This window comes from Perissodus microlepis, chromosome 7, assembly GCF_051167445.1.
Source record: "Perissodus microlepis isolate ML-2025 ecotype Zambia chromosome 7, ASM5116744v1, whole genome shotgun sequence".
NCBI lineage: Eukaryota > Metazoa > Chordata > Actinopteri > Cichliformes > Cichlidae > Perissodus > Perissodus microlepis.
Window position 1 is genome coordinate 53,133,019 of NC_140467.1, and position 20,033 is coordinate 53,153,051.

The 20,033-nt window shown below is 39.5% G+C and overlaps 4 protein-coding genes across 8 annotated transcripts in view; 3 read left to right on the forward strand and 1 right to left on the reverse strand.

The window, feature by feature from the left end:
• Positions 1–54: 54 nt before the first annotated feature.
• ccdc62 (coiled-coil domain containing 62) lies at positions 55–9,027 on the reverse strand. Its single transcript, XM_084935922.1, has 13 exons — positions 8,696–9,027; positions 8,550–8,590; positions 8,331–8,471; positions 7,919–8,111; positions 7,049–7,215; positions 5,374–5,475; positions 5,108–5,279; positions 4,415–4,513; positions 3,729–3,817; positions 2,835–2,923; positions 1,897–2,050; positions 866–985; positions 55–639 (listed from the first exon to the last, which is right to left on the reverse strand). The coding sequence occupies exons 1-13, from the start codon at positions 8,814–8,816 to the stop codon at positions 550–552; spliced, it is 1,578 nt and encodes a 525-aa protein (XP_084792048.1). The 5' UTR covers positions 8,817–9,027; the 3' UTR covers positions 55–549.
• An 813-nt stretch (positions 9,028–9,840) lies between these two features.
• denr (density-regulated protein) lies at positions 9,841–16,087 on the forward strand. Of its 3 annotated transcripts, none has more exons than XM_084935926.1 (8): positions 9,841–10,010; positions 12,329–12,441; positions 12,544–12,563; positions 12,678–12,762; positions 14,364–14,447; positions 14,759–14,875; positions 14,973–15,112; positions 15,780–16,087. In XM_084935926.1, exons 2-8 carry the CDS (start codon positions 12,339–12,341, stop codon positions 15,822–15,824), a joined length of 594 nt encoding a protein of 197 aa, XP_084792052.1. In that variant the 5' UTR covers positions 9,841–10,010; positions 12,329–12,338; the 3' UTR covers positions 15,825–16,087. The 3 variants fall into 3 exon arrangements, with proteins under 3 accessions (XP_084792052.1, XP_084792053.1, XP_084792050.1); XM_084935927.1 differs by having other exon boundaries at positions 14,367–14,447; XM_084935924.1 differs by having other exon boundaries at positions 9,842–10,010; positions 12,678–12,761; positions 14,357–14,447.
• Positions 16,088–16,207: 120 nt separating this feature from the next.
• Positions 16,208–18,219, forward strand: LOC146384123 (hydroxycarboxylic acid receptor 2-like). The gene has a single exon (XM_084935923.1). It carries the CDS (start codon positions 16,490–16,492, stop codon positions 17,516–17,518), a length of 1,029 nt encoding a protein of 342 aa, XP_084792049.1. The 5' UTR covers positions 16,208–16,489; the 3' UTR covers positions 17,519–18,219.
• Positions 18,220–19,351: 1,132 nt separating this feature from the next.
• clip1b (CAP-GLY domain containing linker protein 1b) overlaps positions 19,352–20,033 on the forward strand; it is a 47,669-nt gene continuing 46,987 nt past the window's right edge. For all 3 annotated transcript variants that reach the window (XM_084935928.1, XM_084935929.1, XM_084935930.1), the window contains exon 1: positions 19,352–19,476. The gene's annotated coding sequence lies outside the window, so the exon portion shown is untranslated. The remainder of the gene's footprint in view (positions 19,477–20,033) is intronic.

The window sequence follows — 20,033 nt, forward strand, 5'->3', positions numbered from 1 at the left end:
AAATGAAAAAAAAAAGTGTGCGACTGTCAGGTAATAAAGTACCATACATGTAGGTTATATACAGATATTTTTATTTAAAAAACAAACAAAAAAACGTAAAAGCTATTAAAAGGCGCAGACATTTCGGCTGAGTCACCAGGCTGATCTGTAGCCCGTGAAACTGGAAAAACGGTACAAGGACACACCACTCATCAGCCCTGTAGGACTGGTTTCCCATCTCACTCACTCCACACGTTTCAGCCTTTAAAAGCCACAAATAAGATTTTAAAAATACACTCTTTGGCTTTGTTAATCAATGACATTTTTGTGTGTCTTTATATGTTTAAATACTTACATAGGACATATTCACATCTCACAATTTAAAACAATATCAGTGATATAAAAACATTTCACAGTCTGTATTTATACTTCACCTTTTCCTGGGAGGCCTTAAGGTTCAACAAGTGGTGCATGTAGTACTTAATATAGTAACACTGATTTTTCAGTTCAAAGTTAGTGCTCAACAGTTGTGTGTCACTTTGGTAAATACTGAAACATACATGAGGAAAATCAATTCTTCAGCTGAGTCATCAAGTCCATGTGATTTACTGGCTGGTTGGTGTTATGTTGAGGACGAACTTTGGGTGGAGCTGGACTGGTCTGTTAGAGAAAAAGAAATAAGATCAAGCTGGTATGATTAACACACCCAAACAGGAGGAACTGAATATTTTTATCCTCTTCATGTCACACCCCATGAACACAAATAAGGAGAGAGAGATGAAAAGAGGCCGAAAGTCATGAAGGTACTTGAGGATGGAGGTACTTGGGTGATGTTGGGGTGTCTGGGACTCCTGGAAATAAAAAGGGTCAGTGGGCTACAACTCACCATTTGGCTGCTATTCTGTAAAGAACTGTGGAGTCTCAGGATGCTGTTCCCTGAACCAGCCACAACCAGCCTGGACTCATCTAACAGCTGCTGCAGAGAGCATCTGGAAAGAGGGCCGTCCTGATGAGAGAAGGAAAGAACTCTTGGTCTTTGTCTTCAGCTATTAATGGAATACTTCAATATGGTGACGAATTTGTTTTGCAATGCCTGAAAAACCTTACGTCACTTTTGTCTGTGCTTATATTAGGAGTTACTTAAAATCTTGCTAGTTTACCTTAAAATAACAACTAGAAACAGAAATATCTTAATTTTTCCAACCTGAGCAGCATTAAAAGACAACTGCATTGTGTCATCATTCTTTGCCAACGCATGTTTCAGAACTGTCAGCAGCCTAAATTGTGTGGTCAAAATTATTTCATTCCGGTTTCCATATAAAAAAAAACAAAACCCCACAGACTTACTTCTAGCACAATATTTTTGTTTTTGGACTCCATCAGAGTAGCTTTGGGTGACTGACAGTTGACTTTAACATATACAGGTCCTTGGTGTACCCCCATAGTTTAACTTGTAAAATGGTAAATGGCCTGTATTTGTATAGTGCTTTACTAGTCCCTAAAGGCCCCAAAGCACTTTACACAACCAGTCATCCACCCATTCACACACACATTCACACACTGGTGATGGCAAGCTACATTGTAGCCACAGCTGCCCTGGGGCAGACTGACAGAAGCGAGGCTGCCATATCGCGCCATCGGCCCCTCTGGCCATCACCAGTAGGCGGTAGGTGAAGTGTCTTGCCCAAGGACACAATGACTGAGACTGTCCAAGCCGGGGCTTGAACCAGCAACCTTACAAGGAAGGTTGTCAGTCTCCCAACTCTTGAGCCACGATCACCCCTTGACATCGCCCCATCTTGTCTTAAACAACCTATTTTAGCCCCATTCCCACCCTCCCTTTAAACAAACTTTCTTCTTATATGCTGTCCCTGACAAACAAGAGGTTTGTAGAGAGACTTTATAAAGTTGTCTTACATCCATCAAGTAAGCTGAGAAGACTCCCTGGTTACAGTTGTTTGAGCTTTGAAGAGCATCTGCAGGCAGATCATCATACACAGATTTTAAGTTCTTCCCTCTGAGTGAAGAAGGTGACTCATCCTTCGGATAGTTACATGTTAACTCATCCTGGCTGAAACACAGAGAGACGCATTCATTAATCTTTTGTTCCTGTTAAAAATCTAGAAGGATTTTCACAACTTTACCACATTCAATTTAATATACAAAACACAGACACTTACTAAATTTGAGATTTAAGAATTAGACATTTAGACATTATCTGAGTCTTACGAAACAATTCATTCCTGCATTGGACTGTACTGGACACACACACTGAATGTTTATGGGGTTTTTTAGTATGTTGTCCAGTCAACAAGCCAGCTGTGGGTATGTGTGCTGCTATCAGTGTCCAGAGTCTCTAAAACCCCCACAGTATACCTACTGCCAACAATATAATCCACACATATTTACTCAGTGAAAGCTTAGTTTGCTGGAATGGGTTTGTGACATGATATGCCTGCAAAGGGTCTGTAACCATGTTGGTTTAAATCACCTGCTGCCAGCTGTGCAGCCTCTGTGGTTTTAATAACTGTGGGCTCTAAAATGTATTTCTGGCTGCACAAAACAGTGGCACTGCCAAAAAGACAGGAGGCAGTATGGATGGATATAGTGAAGAAGACAGAAGAAGACTCTATGGAGGGGAGGGTGAGATGGAGGCAGATGATCTGTTGTGGCCACCCCCCCCTAACAGGAGCAGTCCAAAAGCAGCAAAATTAGTGCAAACCATTGAACAACAATATGTGGAAAAGCTACTATACTGGGGTCAGGACTACCAGAAAGTAGTTCCTTCACATATTTTTGTTACATGGTGTGCACTTTTTTTGCTGTTTTGTTTGTTATCCTAGGACATTATTCACCTGCCCAATAATCCCTGACTGGTCTTCCCCTTCAGGGTTTCACAACTCAGCTGCATCAGCTGCAGGTCATTCTGCTGATTCTCACAAACCTGCACACACACAAACATGATCACTTGAATGCATTTTTTTTAAACTTTCCATTATTAAAAACATGACCCCACATGACAGGCGGGGTTCAAACCAGAGTAAATTGTTTGCATTTATGTTGAAAAGAAAGAGATGCTGAAAGAAAAATTCTAGTAGTAAAAGTGGATTTAAAGATTCTCACCTACAAACAGATGAAAACTACCTAAAAATTGTAACTTAATATAAAAATATGTTTAATGATCATTTAGAAGCAGACTATATCAAATACCTAGATGACAATGAGACAGAGATGTAACAAAAAAAGAGACTCTGGACACTTGGAAATAGATTTCTAATTACTGCGCTCCCCCTGAATTACAGACACAAAATGACTGCAATTACATGAAAACATGAAGCACATTCAGACACAAAAAAGTTTCAAAAGAACTGGAGAAAATCATGGGAATGGCTGAAAAGAAACATAAGCCAAATTCAGTTCAGGGGTTTTACTAATCTACAGGAGAAGCAGGAGACCTTCATGTGCCTGTGCCCGAGGTTCCACTGTCTCTCTTTATTTACCCTTTATAGCCTGTTACTACTTCAAGAAGCACTGGACAATGACAGTATCCCAGAGTCAAACATCTGCGTTGTGAAACTGCAGAAACACTGAGGTATGTTGTCCAACCGGTAAGTCACCTTATGCTGGAGGAATGAGGAAAGCTGTACTTCCAGAGCTGGGCTCCAGTTACCACAGTATATTTTATGGGTTCACGCTTATGACGTTTTGTTCAGTACTCTCAGGGAAATACTACATGTTAGAAACTATACCTGTCGTAGGCAGCGGAGCTCAGACATGAGGCGTTCCTGTTTGGAGTGGGCCAGTTCTAGCAGCTCATCTTTCCAGCTGTTTCCCTCCCCTGGTCAAAGAGATCAAATGCTGTGCTTATCTCTGCAGGAGAGTGTCTTTCTCAGGCTGAGAGGTATCTGAAACAATCTACCCTACAGATTTCTATCGAGAAAAGCAGACTGCTGAGATAAGACAGGACTGCATACCTCATTATCTCTACATACTCCTGCTACTGAATCTAACACTGCCACTGTTCACTGACGCCATCTACTGCGAGTCATTCACTGAGAATGAAATGCCGATTATTCTCCGTTTCTAGAACCACTTTCATTTTTCTCTGTTCATATAACTGTCACATCAATATGTTTGGTCTTTTTTACATTAGAAAAAATGATGAAGAGGTTCATCAGATAAATGAAAATGAAAACAGTTATTTAAAATAGCTATCATACAGATATTCACTCATTATATAATATCAAAGATGAGGACCATATACCAGGATAAAGCACACAGAACTCTACGTAACACTAGCCAGTCCTAAATCTATCCAGCGAGCCTTCAGGGTTCAAAGAGACTTATACGTCAAAAACATATCAAGAAATACATCATGAAGTTTCTACCAATGAAATAGCAGGAAAAACAGTGAGACAGTGTGCTTGCGCTGTACCTGTCAGGGTGTCCCCATGAAGCAGATGGAGTTCTTGCTTGAGGCGAATGATCTCCTCTCTCTGGGTGCTGCTCTGTGTTACCTGCTGTTGTAGCTCCTCTATGAGCACAGCACGACATAGAAGAAGAACACGATAAACGACTGATCATGCAAATAAACAGATAACTCATTTTTAACAGAAAGGTCAAACTTTTTTTTTCTTCCAGATTTTCTGCTGAAGATCTTTGTTTTTTGGAGTGTGCCATTTGATGGTTGGACAAGTTCTCTGTTTGAAAAATACTGTCCAACCTGCGTCTTGGAAGTTCAGATACCATTAGAGTTTATATAATAACGATCCTTCATAAAAAGCTCCTGTGTTTTCAATGCTTTATGTGTCAGCACTAAATGGTATGTGTCTTGTAGTCTGTGTTAACAGAATTTATTGTGCACAACTCTGTGAATGCTGCAAAAAAATATACAGCCATACATCCAGACAAAAAATGTCACATGGAGCACATGGAGACAACGTATAAGGGCAGATCTTCTAAATCTGATTCCCAAAAGGCTTTCAATTCCTTTTTATGAGCAGAGTTGCAGACTACTGTTCCATTATCCTTATTTTTTTTTTAACAATATCAGTGTCCTCTGATCATCTGCCCTCTAAAGAATGAGAGTAAATAGGCAACAAAATGACACAAAGTTTTAATAATGTACCTTTGACCTGTGTGACTTCATGTCTGGCTTCCTTGTAAGACACTTTATTCTCCTCCAGGTCTTTCAGGAGCTTGCTTTCCTGTGAGCGACTCTTCTTCAGAGATGTCTCAAGGTCTTGCAGGCGCCCTGAGAGATCGAGTATATAACTCGAGGCTTTTGCCATATCTTGGTCCTAAAGGGTTAGAATAATTAGATAAAATGATGGGACATCATAAATTGATGCAAGACCAGCAGATTATATAGAGAGCAAAGATTAACATGTGTACCTTGAGTTTGAGCATGGAACTGAGCTCCTCCTCCCTGACCTGCAGAGAGCCGACTTGTGTGGACAGAGCCGTGACTGTGGAGTTGAGACTCTGGTTCTTCTCCTGAAAAACAGCATGGACACATAGTTGTATTAATGTGCTAAAATAGTTTTGCATGACTTCCAGTTCAAAATATTCCTTGTTTGTGTTATAACAAGCTGTTTTATTGCCTCTTCATTTAAGAACACAAAAACACAAGGTTTCAACAGCTGCTGGGTGGGGCTCCTTTGGTGGGGGTCTTGGTCTCCTTCATCACCTGAATGCCTTTGGGTTTGGAGACTTCCACTGAAAAATACTCAGTTATAACCACAGAGATTGTTCTCATCACTAACAATTCAAATGAAATTTGAAAGCAAAGTTGATGTGAATCGTGGCTCAAGAGTTGGCAGTTCGTCTTGTAATCGGAAGGTTGCCGGTTCGAGCCCTGGCTCGGACAGTCTCGGTCGTTGTGTCCTTAGGCAAGACACTTCACCCGTTGCCTACTGGTGGTGGTCAGAGGGCCTGGTGGCGCCAGTGTCCGGCAGCCTTGCCTCTGTCAGTGCGCCCCAGGGCAGCTGTGGCTACAATGTAGCTTGCCATCACCAGTGTGCGAATGGGTGGATGACTGAATGTAGTGTAAAGCGCTTTGGGGTCCTTAGGGACTAAGTAAAGCGCTATACAAATACAGGCCATTTGTTTATTATGGACCTGTTTGAAATCCATGATAAAATCTCAGAGAGCAGAGTGCAAGTGATAAGAATAGGATAAGAGCAACATCAGGTTAGACTGATAGACAGCAGCTGGTAGCAGCACATGTGCTTTGAGTTACTGTAGCTGTACACACCAGTACATCAGGAGTGTAAATGATATAAAAGGCAAAATGAGAATGGAAAAAGAAGACTCAAGTCGCAGAATTACCAAAAGTGATGCTCCCAAAAAAGGCTCAAAAGATGAGGATCCAAGGAATTTGGTAGTGTGAAGACCTTTTGGCTAAACATGTATTACAAAGACGGGTAATACCACAATTACTTTTTACCATTTGAAGAAGTGACATTCTTGCATAGTGCACTGTTGACCTTTTACCTGCATAATGCAATGCATACACAACATAAGACTTAACACACTTTATCCTGTACCATACTTGAAAAAAAACCCAAACGGACAAAGTGATATCATGAATGCATGATGTCGTGAGGACAGCTAAAAATAATAGATTTAATGAAACGGTACTAAAACATTATGGTTATAAATTGTTGTTTTTCCCATATTGCCCAGGCCCATATTAGACAAAGGATGTTGAAGATGGAGCTGAGGGAAGAGGAAAAGGGGAAGATCACATAGAAGCTTCTGGAATATTAAACTGCAGTATTGAGGGTACTGAACAAGCACATGCAGAGATTTGGTGTGACAGAGAAGGATGAGAAGCACAGGGTGAAATGGAGGCAGATGATCTATTCTGGCGATCCCAAAAGGGATTAGCTGAAAAAAGTAATTGTGTATCAGAGAATTTTAAAAAACAAATAAAAAAAAAGAAACCCAATACATTCCTGAATCATTTTTAACATTTATCTTTATGTTTCATCACATGAACGACCACACCCAGCAGTACTAAGTGTATCCAACTGTGTGCTGATGTTATGGCGGTACCTGAAAGTACCTGAAAGTCTTGGCATTTTTCACTGATGTGCTTCTGCTTCTTTTCAAGCTCACAGATCTGCTGTCGGGCTTCGTCGAGTTCCTTCTGGGCCTCCTTCTCCCTGGTTTCCACCACCCGCACATGTTTAGTCAAGACTCTGATCACCTCGTTACGCATCTGCACCTCCTCTGCACACACAAAAAAGAACAAAGTCCAGCCATATGGCCGGTTAACAAAATGGCATGTGTACGCACCTTCATCAACAGACTCAGTCTGCAGATGATGTGCAAACTATAGAAACAATGTGCAGACAAAGAAAAAATGATTACGTATTAATATAATGCATTTTTGATCTCTTTACAACTCAGCCGGGGTTCCTACTTTTATTATGGCTTCATAACAACCATGTTATTACCATATCTATACAAAAATTACACTGTCAGCAACAAGAGAAAAGAAAATCACAAAGCTATTTACAATATTATCATGGTTTATCATAAACATATTGATATTTCACTCTTGAATCTAAGGAGCTTGGAAAGAAAAGCATCTGGACTTTATTAAGTTTCTTGAAGACTTTTCACCTCTCATCCAACAAGCTTTTTCAGTTCCAAGAACAATTGGTGGAGAGTCACAGATTTTTAAGCCTTATTGCGAAGGCCTAAAAAAAGAAGTCCGGTCACTTTTCTTTCCAAGCTCCTTAGATTACCATAACTGATTATGCTTAATTTCCTTCTACATTGGATTGGTAAATCTTATGTACAGTGCACTATTGAAGCTGCTGTATCCTGCCTACGGTTGCTGGACATCTGCAAGCTGCTTTGCAACCCAGCTTTCCCCTGTGAGTTTCAGCTGTATTGAACTGACCAACATATCCTTAGCTTTCCTCACCATCTAAATGGGCACACTTCTGCTCCAAGGTCAACACCCTCTGGCGGTACTGTTCCCAGGCATGATGCTGCTTAAGATGGGAAGCAGCCATGGCATTTAACTCTGTTTCCCGGTCCTTTAACTCAGCCATCAGCAGGTGCAGTTCCTTCCTTTGCCTCTGGATGATGGTGCTGCTCAGGTCAGTTGCAGTAAACTTTTGCCAAACACACAAATGACAGAAAACCTCAAATAACAACTGAAGGAATCAATCAGTTATTGTGTTGGTCAACGAATATAAAACTTTTAAAATTATTCCAATAACTGGGTTTTGAATGCAAAAAAACCCCCCAAACAATATAAACAATAAACACAAATGTGAAAGATTTACCAGCAACATCCTGCTTGATCCACCTAGCAATCCATCCTCTCTTACCTTAGTTTCCTGCATGCTGGGAGTGCAGAAGGTATCTGCTAAGATGGGAGGGGTGCCTGTGGTGCCCTGTTTTGGTCTGCTGTCCATCTTAAAGCTGTTTCGACCAGGTATTTGGTGCTCAAGTGAAGCACCTTCATTTTTCTTAAAAGTGTCATATAATACAAAACAAATTACAATCACTCTGCTACAATACTATTTCGACATGTCGATATTACTCACCGTTTTAACTGGAGTGCTATGCCACCGCTCACCTGAAGCATCTGAAACAAAGCAGAAGTGGATGTTGGGTGGATGAAACTACACCTCTTTTAAAAAAATTTTTTAAAAGAAGGATGGTGGAAATGTAGTTGAAAACATCTGTTTACCATTTGACCAGAGGGAACAGGCCGAGGCTTTTTCAAGAGCACTTTCATTTGTGCACAGTCTTTTCCCTTTCTCCATCACATCATTCCAGCTTTTTACTAAAATATGTTCAATCTCTATCATCAGTCACTGTTGTTATTGTTGTGCCGAGCTTTTTCTGGGGCATCTCTCGAGGGCAAGTCGGTAGCTAGCTAGCTTATTAAGATAGCTGAGATTATCTTACCATATCAACTATCCAAAAGCTTCAAATCTGCTCTAATTTAGAAACATGCTACAAATGTTCCCCCAAAAGTTTACACGTTAGCTCGTAGAAACTTCAACCAACTTTTGAATGTTGTGACGTCAGTGGCGGAACTCCTGCAGAACTTTTCAAAATAATGTAATATAACTCCAAAATAAAAGAACAAGAATAACAAGACTAACAAACACCTCATTAATGCCATATTTGGGAAATTATTTTTTAAATAGTAATAATAATAATAATTGTTATCATTATTATTATTAGTAGTAGTAGTAGTAGGAGGAGTAGCAGTAATTTATTAAATTTATTTCCCCTAAATGGGTATGCCCCTGAAAATTGATAGATTTTCTCTGCCAATGCCAAACATCTTGTTCTGGTATTCACTCTTGTTTTGAGCTTCCTTCCTTAGACGTCTATGAAGGTTCTTAGACAGTATTGAAAACAAAACTAGATGTAAAATAAATCTGTGATGTGTGTTTTTACTCCGAAGCACAGGGGGCGCTGAAGCATATAATCCACCCCTATAACTAAAACAAAAAGTGAATAGGTAAACACTGTACAGGGGAGTGTGACTGCAGTAGGGAACAGGAAACAATAGAACATGTTTTATTGCATTGTCAGAAGTATGATATGGAAAGGAGACAACTGATCAAAAAGCTGGACGATATGAAAGTGAAGTTGGACTTGTTTAATTTTATTTCGCGTGAGCTCTATAAGTGAAAGTTATCAGGCTGTATTTTGTTTTTTAAGGCAGACCCATTTGTTCGGGAGAATTTGAATATTTTATTTATTTATTTATTTATTTATTTATTTATTTATTTATTTATTTATTTATTTATTGTCATTTCGGTCCACACTCCACACCAGTTGGTGGCGGCAATGCACCATTTTGCTGTTTGCCAACCGTCAATAAACCCTATACAGAAGAAGAAGAAAACAAGACGCGTTACATGGCGTGCTCCAAGTACGCCAAGTGAACCATATTTCATGAGAATGCTTTTCTAAAAGTCTTACGAGCTTGAATAATGCGATCGGTTTCATTGGAAAGACAACAGTTTTAGAGTATATCGTGCGGGGTACGTAATTTGACATTTATTCTGTATTTATTCAGCAGCAGAGCGTGTCCACTTTAGCCGTGCGTTAGCTCAGTTAGCCGGCTAAGCTAATTCCTAGATGCTTACGGTGACAGCTGGGCGAATGAATGTTACCTGATGAATGAAGCAGTAAAACTAAACTCGATATTTTTTTAAAAGATATCAGCTCGATGCATCGTGTCCACGGGATGGGTGCTTGCAGAATAATTACTACGGTTTAATTGTAGACTTTACTACAAGCATTGTAGCTAACTATTCTATTTAATAGCTCAGCTAATGCAAAGAAGCCGCATGTGTTAGCAAGCTAAAGCCTGTTCTTTCCACAGGCAATATCAAATTCATACTGCCTTATATGTTTTATTTTTTTGTGGTTCTTTCCACTTATGTTTTGGAGCCAGGCGCTAAATTACAGTCTGAGATCGGCTGGTGATCAATTTCAGTTCAGTCACATCTGTTTGATGCTGTTATGTAGCTTGTACCCTTGTGCCCGATATGTCGTGAAACTAAGGGAAGAGTGTTGGCAAGGCAGGCCAGCATGATGAAATACTGCCAGGAGCCGTGCTCATCCATGTATTATTGTCCTATAATAAATCTAAAGAGACTTTAGTCCGTCGGTTTATAAGTTGTAATGTAAACTTTAATCATGAGTAGTATTTAAACCTTTTCATGTTGCAGTGTAGTCTATGTAAGTGCAGTTTTCACAACTTGTAAGTAAATTCTCTCCCATTCAAATATTTGCTCACCATTCGGACCTCTACTTCATTCCGAACCCAATCCATCCAATCCATCCAATCCATTTTTTTCATGGGATAAAACATCTGATATTGATTCTTAGCCTTTATTTACATATATACATAACATATGTTGAGGTTGAAGCATTTTTTTTCTCACAAACGTGTTGGTTAAAGTGAAAAGTTAAAAACTCCACATTTATTTAATACGCAGAGTACCTAGAGTCAGATTCACTCTGGTGGACAAGCTGTGTTCAAACCCTTTCAGAAAAGTCACCCTTTTCTCCAATAATTCCTGTACAGAATAAATGGTTTGCACGTTTTTGCATGTTCACACTTTTGGAAAATGTAAATGCTAATATATCGGCAATGGGCCAGTATCAGGCAAAAGATGTCTGCCTGCTGATATTTCACATATATCTGCAAGCAATGCAAATACATGCAGTGTTTCAAACTAATTTAGCTTCTATATATTGACATTTGGTGCCACCAAAGGAAAGCATGGATTCCTCTGTAAATGAATTATTAAAGAATGCTGTCTGCAAGTTTCTTCCTTTTTATTTGCCAAATAACTTAGTGATATAAGTTCAAACAGAGATGAGACGTGTTAGCGTTAGGCAATTAGCAGTAACCATAGACAGTATAAAATATGGATGTAGCTTTTGGGTCTGAAAAGTGGCCCAGAATGCGGAAGTGCCTTAAACATGCATTCTATCGAAAGGCTGCCAGATGGTGATAGCTGGGGTTGCAACAAGATTTCAGGTCCTACAGAAGACTATGGGAAGATGGATTTCTGTATTGACGATCATAAACACTTTCCTGTTGCGTTTACAACCTCTGTCACTTGTTATGGATCATACTTCATTAAAAAAAATTAAATTTGTCCCGTAAATCTTGGGCATAACATATTTTACAATGGATTATCTGTGGTGTCTGCATTGGCTTGTTGTTGATGTCCACTAGTCACTCCTTACCACATCCGGGGTTGTTTTTTTTGTTCTGTTCTTTTAAAACCAAAATGACAGCTTTGGAGACTTCAAAATGCGACTTCAGGAATAGGTGACATCACTGTAGCTCTGTCCATCTTTTATATGGACCAGGGCACTGATTGAACCTTCAGTATAGGAGAAATAAGTATTTTTCACACATGAATTGATGTGGATGGTGTTGTTGTCTAACCTAGAAAAACAAACAAACAAGAACTTGCTGAATATTTTTGCGTTGCCTTAATATACTTGACATCTCATCAAAGTGTCTGTGTGTGGTAAATATAGATATAAAGTTACCATTTTTTTTGAATATGTACATTTACTTTGTGAAATGTTGGTAAACTGAATATCTTTGGGAATGTTGTGATATTGTAAATTCTAAAAGGCATTTTTTTGCCATTTACTGTCAGTTTAAAGAACAAAAAACTTTGCACCCATTTTAAAAACAGAAGAAAGCACATCTTTCTGTGGTATTTTTTAATTGTAATCCTAAAACACAACTCACAAACTACTGGTATTTAACATGAGTTGGGTAAATGTTGTGTGTGCCCTGTGTTCATTGTCCCTTTTTTTTTTCTAGTTAATTTCTGATGGCTACTACTGAGATGGAATCTGGGTCCTTGGAAAGCAGATCAGAGCAAGGGACAGCTGACCCTGATTCAAAGTACCCAATGAAAGTTCTTTATTGTGGAGGTGCAGTATATAAAACCACTCACTTCATCTTCAATTGTTTTGCGGTGGCCCCTTTTCAAAATGTGACATGAATTTTTGATTTGTTTTTTTCTCTCTCTGCAGTGTGCTCTCTGCCTACAGAGGTGAGTTTGACTATCAGTTTCCGTATTTAGTTGTGTGACCCACTTTTCTATAAATATTCAGTTGGGGGTATTTTTTCTGCTGCAACGTAAATAACTGCAGTGTTGTGTCTGCAGTACTGTGAGTACATGCCTGAGCCAGCTAAATGTAGGCAGTGGCTGGAGAAGAACTTTCCAGATGTGTTTGCCAGGATGACTGTAGGTGAGTGGCGTTTCAGATTTTAGATAGATAATAATGAATGAATGTAACCATTTTCGCAAGTTTTAAATAAATCTGTGCGATTTGTTTGCAGAGTAAATATATTTGACTGAAAATGTTATTTTAATTTCTCTGTTCTGACTGCATTGTATTCTGTATATTCTATGTGTCGTTTTGTTACAGATCAGTTTAACAGGTTAAGTTTGTCATGATGAATATGACTCAGAGCTCTGAAAGTCTGTTTTGTAAAACTTCAGAGTCCACTTCGTACTTTAGTTCTTCAGCCCTTGGACACCTGTTAGGGATAGCCATGGGTTCTCCTTTCTCAAATTATTGGTTTCTGTCATATTTCAGGCCTGCTTTCAGAAGAAAATGACTGGGTGTGAATCAGAATTTAGTCATGGTGGCCTCTGCCTATCTAGGTTACTATTCTACTCTTGGAAAAACCTAGTGCATGTTCTAGAGGTTTTCAACTGTGTTCACAGTTTATTGATCTATACTAAGGTGTCAAAGCTCATCATTAACGGCACTGAGGAGGTCATCAAACGTTGTCTTTGTTAGGGAAAGAATTAAATTGTACCCATTCTGCTTTTTCATGTTTTCTTATACAAACACACAGGTGCAAAGTTGGATGCTCTTATTGATCATGGTCATAGTTTTAAATGTCAGTGTAGGTGCAAGTAATGAGCCAAAATCTCAGGTTTCAGACTGCTCTAAAAGCTCATGTTTCAGGCAGGTTATTCTACTCTTGGATGTGTATGATGTCATAGAGAGGGACTATCTCTAATATGGTCATCTCAGGTACGTCAGAAAAGACTGTCTTAAAGAGGGACATGCCATGAACATTATTTTGAAATCGTGGGTCATTCACAGAATAAAAATACAGTTGTGGACATTAACAGAATAGCCTTCCTCTAAAAAGATTAGATGAGGTGATAATTATAGACTTAACATTTTGACTCCAACAAAAGCTACAATTTTCTAATATTAGCTGCAGTTGCTGGGTCCCTCACAGTCAGTCAGGATTATTTTTTCTCTAACAGTAATGCTTTATTTGAAAAAGCTCAGAGTCAGCTCAGAGTTCCCTTACTCAAAATCAGAGCCTTATAGGCCCTATGCTCTGAGCAGGCTCTGACGTTGTTAAGGCTGACTTTGTTCTGAGGAAGCTAAATCATATATGTTATAATACCAAACTGGTACTTAGCCAGCTGTTGTGAATAAACTGATCTCTCGAATCGCTCATTTAGGTCATGCTGACATTAAAGTTTTTCTCACGCTGCTCTTTGGATTGATAACATTTAGTGTGATGAATTGTTGGACAGATCCATGTTATATGACATGCTTTTGATTGTCATGTGTACTTTAAAAATATAGTTTTGGAGTTCTAGAGGTCCTGTCTGTGCAAGGTTCACCACAGTGTGAACAGAACCGGCTTTTAATTGTTTAAAACAGACTTTCAAGGCCTGAAAAGTGAAACGATTTGCTGTAAAGATCTGTAATGATGCCAGGCTTTCAAGCTGCATAATAATCCCTTGAAAGCTAAACATGTTGTTGAGGGAGTGGGTTTAATGTTGTTCCATTTTCCATTTGTCCCACTGGCCCAGCAGCGAATGCGCCTAAGCAGGAACCGGGCACTGGAGATGCTCCTCCTGCAGGCGAGGAGGAGGAAAAGAAGAAACAGAAGAGAGGTACGTAAATGTCAGAGGGGAAAGTAATCAGAATCTACTGGTTCATGATTCACTGCTATAGTGCATCAAATTTCCTACATATAAAGTAATGGAATAAGTATGAGACCTGCCTTGTTTAAGGTTTATTTACACTCTGAGACCTCATAGGTTCATTTTAAGACATGGGTCTGATAAACTTGAGTCTACTGATTCCAGTAAGTCTTTAGGATTCAAATGATAGCTAAGGATTGATTGCTTCATGTTGTCTGCATTTCACTGCGACTTAACACTGCATGAGTTTAAATCCGGTTCATTTTAATTGACCTTTTAAGGTGGAAGAGGCCAGATCAAGCAGAAAAAGAAGACTGTGCCTCAGAAAGTTACAATAGCAAAGATCCCAAGAGCCAAGAAGAAATACGTCACACGGGTGTGTGGCCTGGCAACATTTGGTGAGAGCTCTTGTGCTGTCCTTATCCTCTAGGCTGCCAAAATCTTATTCCCTTCGTGTTTTATTCTTAACATGGATCTCTGGTTTGACTCTTGCAGACATCGACCTTAAAGAGGCTCAGCGATTCTTTGCCCAGAAATTCTCTTGTGGTGCCTCGGTTACAGCAGAGGATGAAATAATCATTCAGGGAGATTTTACAGACGACATAATTGACGTCATTCAAGAGAAGTGGCCTGAGGTAAGCTGTCCGTCTCTGGAGAAAACCAGGGTGTGCTGAAAAGGTTCATTCTTAACTTACTCTCTCACTGGCAATTTGTAAAAACGTAACAAAGTTCAAGTTGTTATCAGTGACACCGGCTGCCTTAAAGTGAACTGCAGTTAGCTTCCTGTTGCTTGCATGTGCAACACAGCATGCTCCAGCAAACATTTGCAAGAAGAGGGGAGACATGCATAAGAGTACTATACATTGTACAGTATGTATGTGAGGGACTGGTGTATATACCGTGTCGCTACAGTAATGTGTTTTTAAAAAATCCAATAAAAAAATAAGTGCCCCCACCCCCCTCAGTATGTTGCTGTGTTGTGGAGGAATTTTGGCACTCTCTTATTTATAACGTTCGCTCAGTTTTATTGAGTCATTTGTTTATGCACATCTTAAGGTGCCATCTAGGGCTGGGCAGTAAAACAATAAATGCCATAATAACTATATTGTTCTCAACAGCAGCATATGATAGTGTCAATATAAATTGGATAGAACTCATTCAATCCAAAATAATAGCACAGGACAGTGTCGTGGGTCTGTGGACGGTGTGAATAGCGGATTTTCTGAACTGCTTTTGAAAATGTCCTCTATAATCTCAAACATGACACACAGTTCAGTCTCCGTGTCTCTCTGTGCGTTGTAGGTGGATGATGACAGCATTGATGATCTGGGTGAAGTCAAGAAGTGAAGACCAAATATGCACTTTTGCTGAAAGGATGTGACCTGTAACAGCGACGACCTGGCCAAATGTACACATTAAGTCATTTTATACCTATTTTATTTACTGTACATAAAAAGCTGTGGACTCAGCCACTCACTTGGCATTTTTTTTTTTAGTTAATAGCTGCTTTCTCTCGTTTGCCAAAGGTGTGGTATGACATGAATCCTTCCCAAATGTTCTTCACTCAAGCAAAACTGTAGGCTAATAAATTTCAGTCTCCTTCACCCTTACACTCTTTCCACATTTGACTTTTTTTCTTCTAATGGTTGTGTGTCTGTTATTTTTAAAGCATTAAAAATAAGGTCTTTTTCAGGGCTCTGATATGCTGCTTTATCTTAGTTACTTAAATGGCCGCAGGTTACTTGTTTTTCATGCATCCCACTCAATACTCGTGAGTAAACCTATTCCCCTGCATAATAGTTTTATAATGAAGGTGCACTCCCCGGACAGATAACATTTACAGTTGTTTCCATGCTCCTTTGGGTCAATACCGCTTCCCCATAGATAAGAGTGCACAGATGTTCACTCCACATAAAGATTAGTATGTTTGGCTGAGCACCTTTTGCATATGCGCAAACACGATTCAGTTTCCAAAGAAATCACCTAGTGGAGCCTTTCTTTACTGACACTGTATGTTACAGCAGCCGTTTCCTCTGATGGGTCAGAAGATGAATCTCACAGTCACAGATCTCTGTTGTGCCTTCGAATCTCCCATCCTGGACCAAGTTTTGCCTCCAGTTCTCATCCTGGAGTTCATGTTTGGACTAACGGGGAACTTTGTCGCCCTGTGGATGTTCATCTTTCACATGGACACATGGAAACCCAACGCTGTGTACCTCACTCACCTGGCAGTTGCAGACTCCATCGTGCTCTTCTGCCTGCCTTTCCGAGCAGATTACTACAGGCGTGGGAAAAACTGGCTCTACGGTGACATCCCGTGTCGCATCTTGCTCTTTTTGCTGGCAGCCAACCGCGCAGCTGGGATCTTTTTCCTCACGGCCGTGGCTGTAGATCGTTACTTCAAGATCGTCCACCCGTCGAATCGGATCAACCAAATGGGGCTGGGCTATGCTTTCTGGGTCTCGTTTGGCCTCTGGTGCTTGATCTTCCTTGCTACGGGGTACCTTCTTGCTGATCAGCACTTTTACTACAACAACAACCGTACGCAGTGTGAAAGTTTCAACATCTGCATGGGCTTTAGTCCCCTTTCCACCTGGCATAACACTTTCTATGTTGTCCAGTTTTTCCTGCCCACTGCCATCGTGGCCTTCTGCACCATCAGAATTACATGGCAGCTGAGAATCCGGACTGTGGACAAGAAGGGGAAAATCAAACGGGCTGTTCAGTTTATCCTGGCCGTGGCTTTAATCTTTATCATCTGCTTTTTCCCCAGCACCATATCACGTATTGCAGTGTGGGTCCTCAAGGTATGGTACAATGAATGCAAATACTTTGAAGAAGCCAACCTGGCATTCTACACGTCAGTGTGTTTGACTTACTTCAACAGTGTCCTCAACCCTGTTTTGTATTATTTCTCGAGCCCTGCCTTCAGTGGAGCCTTCAACAAGGTCCTTAACAAACTGTTGAGAAGAAGCAGCGACAAAGATGAGAAAAGGTCATCAGAGAATGACATTTCCACCATAGATGATAGAAGGCTGTAAAGCCAGCTGCTTGTCCCTGTTCTAATTCTGTAGGGAAACTAAGATCCACCTGAATACACAAATGCATGGTAAACTCCTGGCTATTGAAAACATTTATATTATTGTAGTTGAAATTAAATGTCAAATAGTTTTTGCTGTAATTATGAACAAAATGACTCACTTACTATACATCTTAGTGGTGTAGTGCTTTTATTGCAATAATGCACCTGTTGTGACTTTGGATGTACTTTGTGATTATAAGCCACTTACCTGTCGTTAGTAGCTTACAATTACATTTCCCTAGTAGCTGGGCAGGTGAGTAAAGAATGAACTTAAAAGCTTGTCAAGGCAACATCTCACATAGATGCCATCAGCTCATGTATCCACGATACTTGATAAGGTTGGTTTTAATGTTTTTATTAGGCAGTTCAAGTGTAACACTGATCTTTTGGCTGCCCACTGAAATAATATTTATTGAATGAAATGGTTGTACAGCCACAGGGAAGTTTAGCTCACGTTAGTGCTAACAAACTATCAGGGCAAAACCCACATGCAAAGGGAGGTTTTTTGAGATAGTCTAGTATGGTTTGCAGATAATTTCAGCTAGTTTGAATAAAGCACTGTGTATGTAAATGCCTTTGCAAGTGTATTTCTGCTTGTATAACATTTCAGTCTGTGTACCCTGTCACATTTTGTTTTCAATAAAGAAAAAATTAAGATTACGCCTAAACATTACATAGTTCTTTTGTTCCACTTTTCAGTGTCTGAATGGAACCAAGCACATTTTGCGCACTTTTACTTTTGAATGTTTTCTACTTACTATAGCATAATGTACTTTCACCAAGGTCGTGGGTTTATTTATTTATTTATTTTAAACAATGGCTGTCCCATAGTTAGGTGGGTGGTAAAATTAGCCTTTGAAAAGTTTCAAAAATATTTTGCTTTGTTTGAAAAAAATCCAATAAAAATCATTTAGTTGTTAACAGTAAATTAGATATCTAAGTTATTTAGATATGTCTCTTTCGGGTTCAGGGACTGTGATAATATTTCTTGTTTTTTCCTCAGTTTTTACAAAAACAATCGATTGAAAACGAATCCAGTGAGCTATTCTTTTTCAGCTTTGCGCAAAGTGTAGAAAACAAAGCTATGATTCAGAGAGCTAAAGCAGCAAAATGAAGCTCTCGGTTTATGCGTCAGTGACAATAGCGTACATCTACAAAAGTACATTTTTATGTCAGTACTTGCCTTTATTTTTACTGTGAGGTGTTAAGAATTGTATTCCTTTTTTCTTTTCCCAGTTTAAGAAATTGCATTTCAATAACTGCTGGTGACATTTTATTAGTAGTATTTTATGTATTTTTAGTTAGCATTTTTTGTAGATTAGATTCAGATAATTTCCATTGTGAGTTTCCCTATTTTCTTTCAGTTTTTGTTTTATTACTCCTTGATATGGGATATTTTAAAGGGGCTAGACTGAAGTTCAGAATATCATTAAAAACAAAGAAACAAAACAACACTTTGACAGTAATGCAGATATCTCAGCCCATATTAACTCACGCAACATTGTATCTTCCTCCTTTTGGTTGTGAAAAATTTGATAAAATGGATCAAAATATTTTCCTGATATTTGAAATGTTATATTACCTAAGTAAATATTATTGTTTAATTCACATTTTGTATTTTTCTGAACTCTAGTTTTATTTTACGCTAACGAAAATATTAAGTTCATTTCCAGAATTACCTTAATTTTTGGCAACGATAGTAACATTGGATCCCCAAATTTACAACTAGGCTTCACAGTTCACGAGCTTATGTTGGGGCTGTGAAGGCAGCATCATTTCCAAGAGTGACGTCAGATTGTGTGAGTCGGGGCTGGGCTGGGAAACAGTAGCTGTTGGAAAAAACATGTAACGGTGCAAGGTACGCTGCACCTTCTCACGACATTCCTTACTGAGACCCAGTTCATCTAACGAGACAAAGTAAGCTCTCGAAGCAGCTTTTTTCCCCACTGCTGTCTGTGTTTAGTCTGCTTTAATATCGTCTCATTAGAGTGTTAGTTGTCTTATATTAACCACAGTTTGTGCGTTATTGCTGTTTTGAAGCTAGCTAGCTTTGGCATACCAGCAACCACCGTGGCTCTAGCTAACAGGATGCAAAATATCATAAAAAAAAAAAACAAGTGCCTGTTACCTCACGTAAATCACTATGATCTGCTGCTGAATGACATGCCAGTCAGTCCGCCGGTATTGGTTAAATGTGCAGGATGCCTAGTGGGAAAGTGTGGCGGGTAAAAATCTAAGTTATCTCACTAGCTCCATAGATACAGAGAGCCCAGCCCACACAAACAACACACACCAGTCTCCTTATGTGTCTGTTATGTACACTAACGATTTCTCCCTTCATTAATTGCTTTTGTGTGATCATGCAAAACCGGAGATAATTGAATGGTCGTTAGTGAGCTGGCAGCAGAGAATGGAGAGCAGGCTGATGCATGACAGCTGTAGGTGTGCTTGTTGTGTTGGTCTGGCAACACCTG

What these genes read in the sequence shown, in the direction of transcription:
- LOC146384123 (XM_084935923.1), top strand. Translation starts at nt 16,490, where the DNA reads ATGTTACAGCAGCCGTTTCCTCTGATGGGTCAGAAGATGAATCTCACA.
- ccdc62 (XM_084935922.1), bottom strand. Translation starts at nt 8,816, where the DNA reads ATGATAGAGATTGAACATATTTTAGTAAAAAGCTGGAATGATGTGATG. An exon ending in CTGTTCCCTCTGGTCAAATG is followed by an intron (nt 8,591 to 8,695) that starts GTAAACAGATGT and finishes GCTTTGTTTCAG; the next exon opens with ATGCTTCAGGTGAGCGGTGG. An exon ending in AGCTCCGCTGCCTACGACAG is followed by an intron (nt 2,924 to 3,728) that starts GTATAGTTTCTA and finishes GTGTGTGTGCAG; the next exon opens with GTTTGTGAGAATCAGCAGAA.
- denr (XM_084935924.1), top strand. Translation starts at nt 12,339, where the DNA reads ATGGCTACTACTGAGATGGAATCTGGGTCCTTGGAAAGCAGATCAGAG. An exon ending in TGTGCTCTCTGCCTACAGAG is followed by an intron (nt 12,564 to 12,677) that starts GTGAGTTTGACT and finishes TTGTGTCTGCAG; the next exon opens with TACTGTGAGTACATGCCTGA. An exon ending in TGTTTGCCAGGATGACTGTA is followed by an intron (nt 12,762 to 14,356) that starts GGTGAGTGGCGT and finishes ATTTGTCCCACT; the next exon opens with GGCCCAGCAGCGAATGCGCC.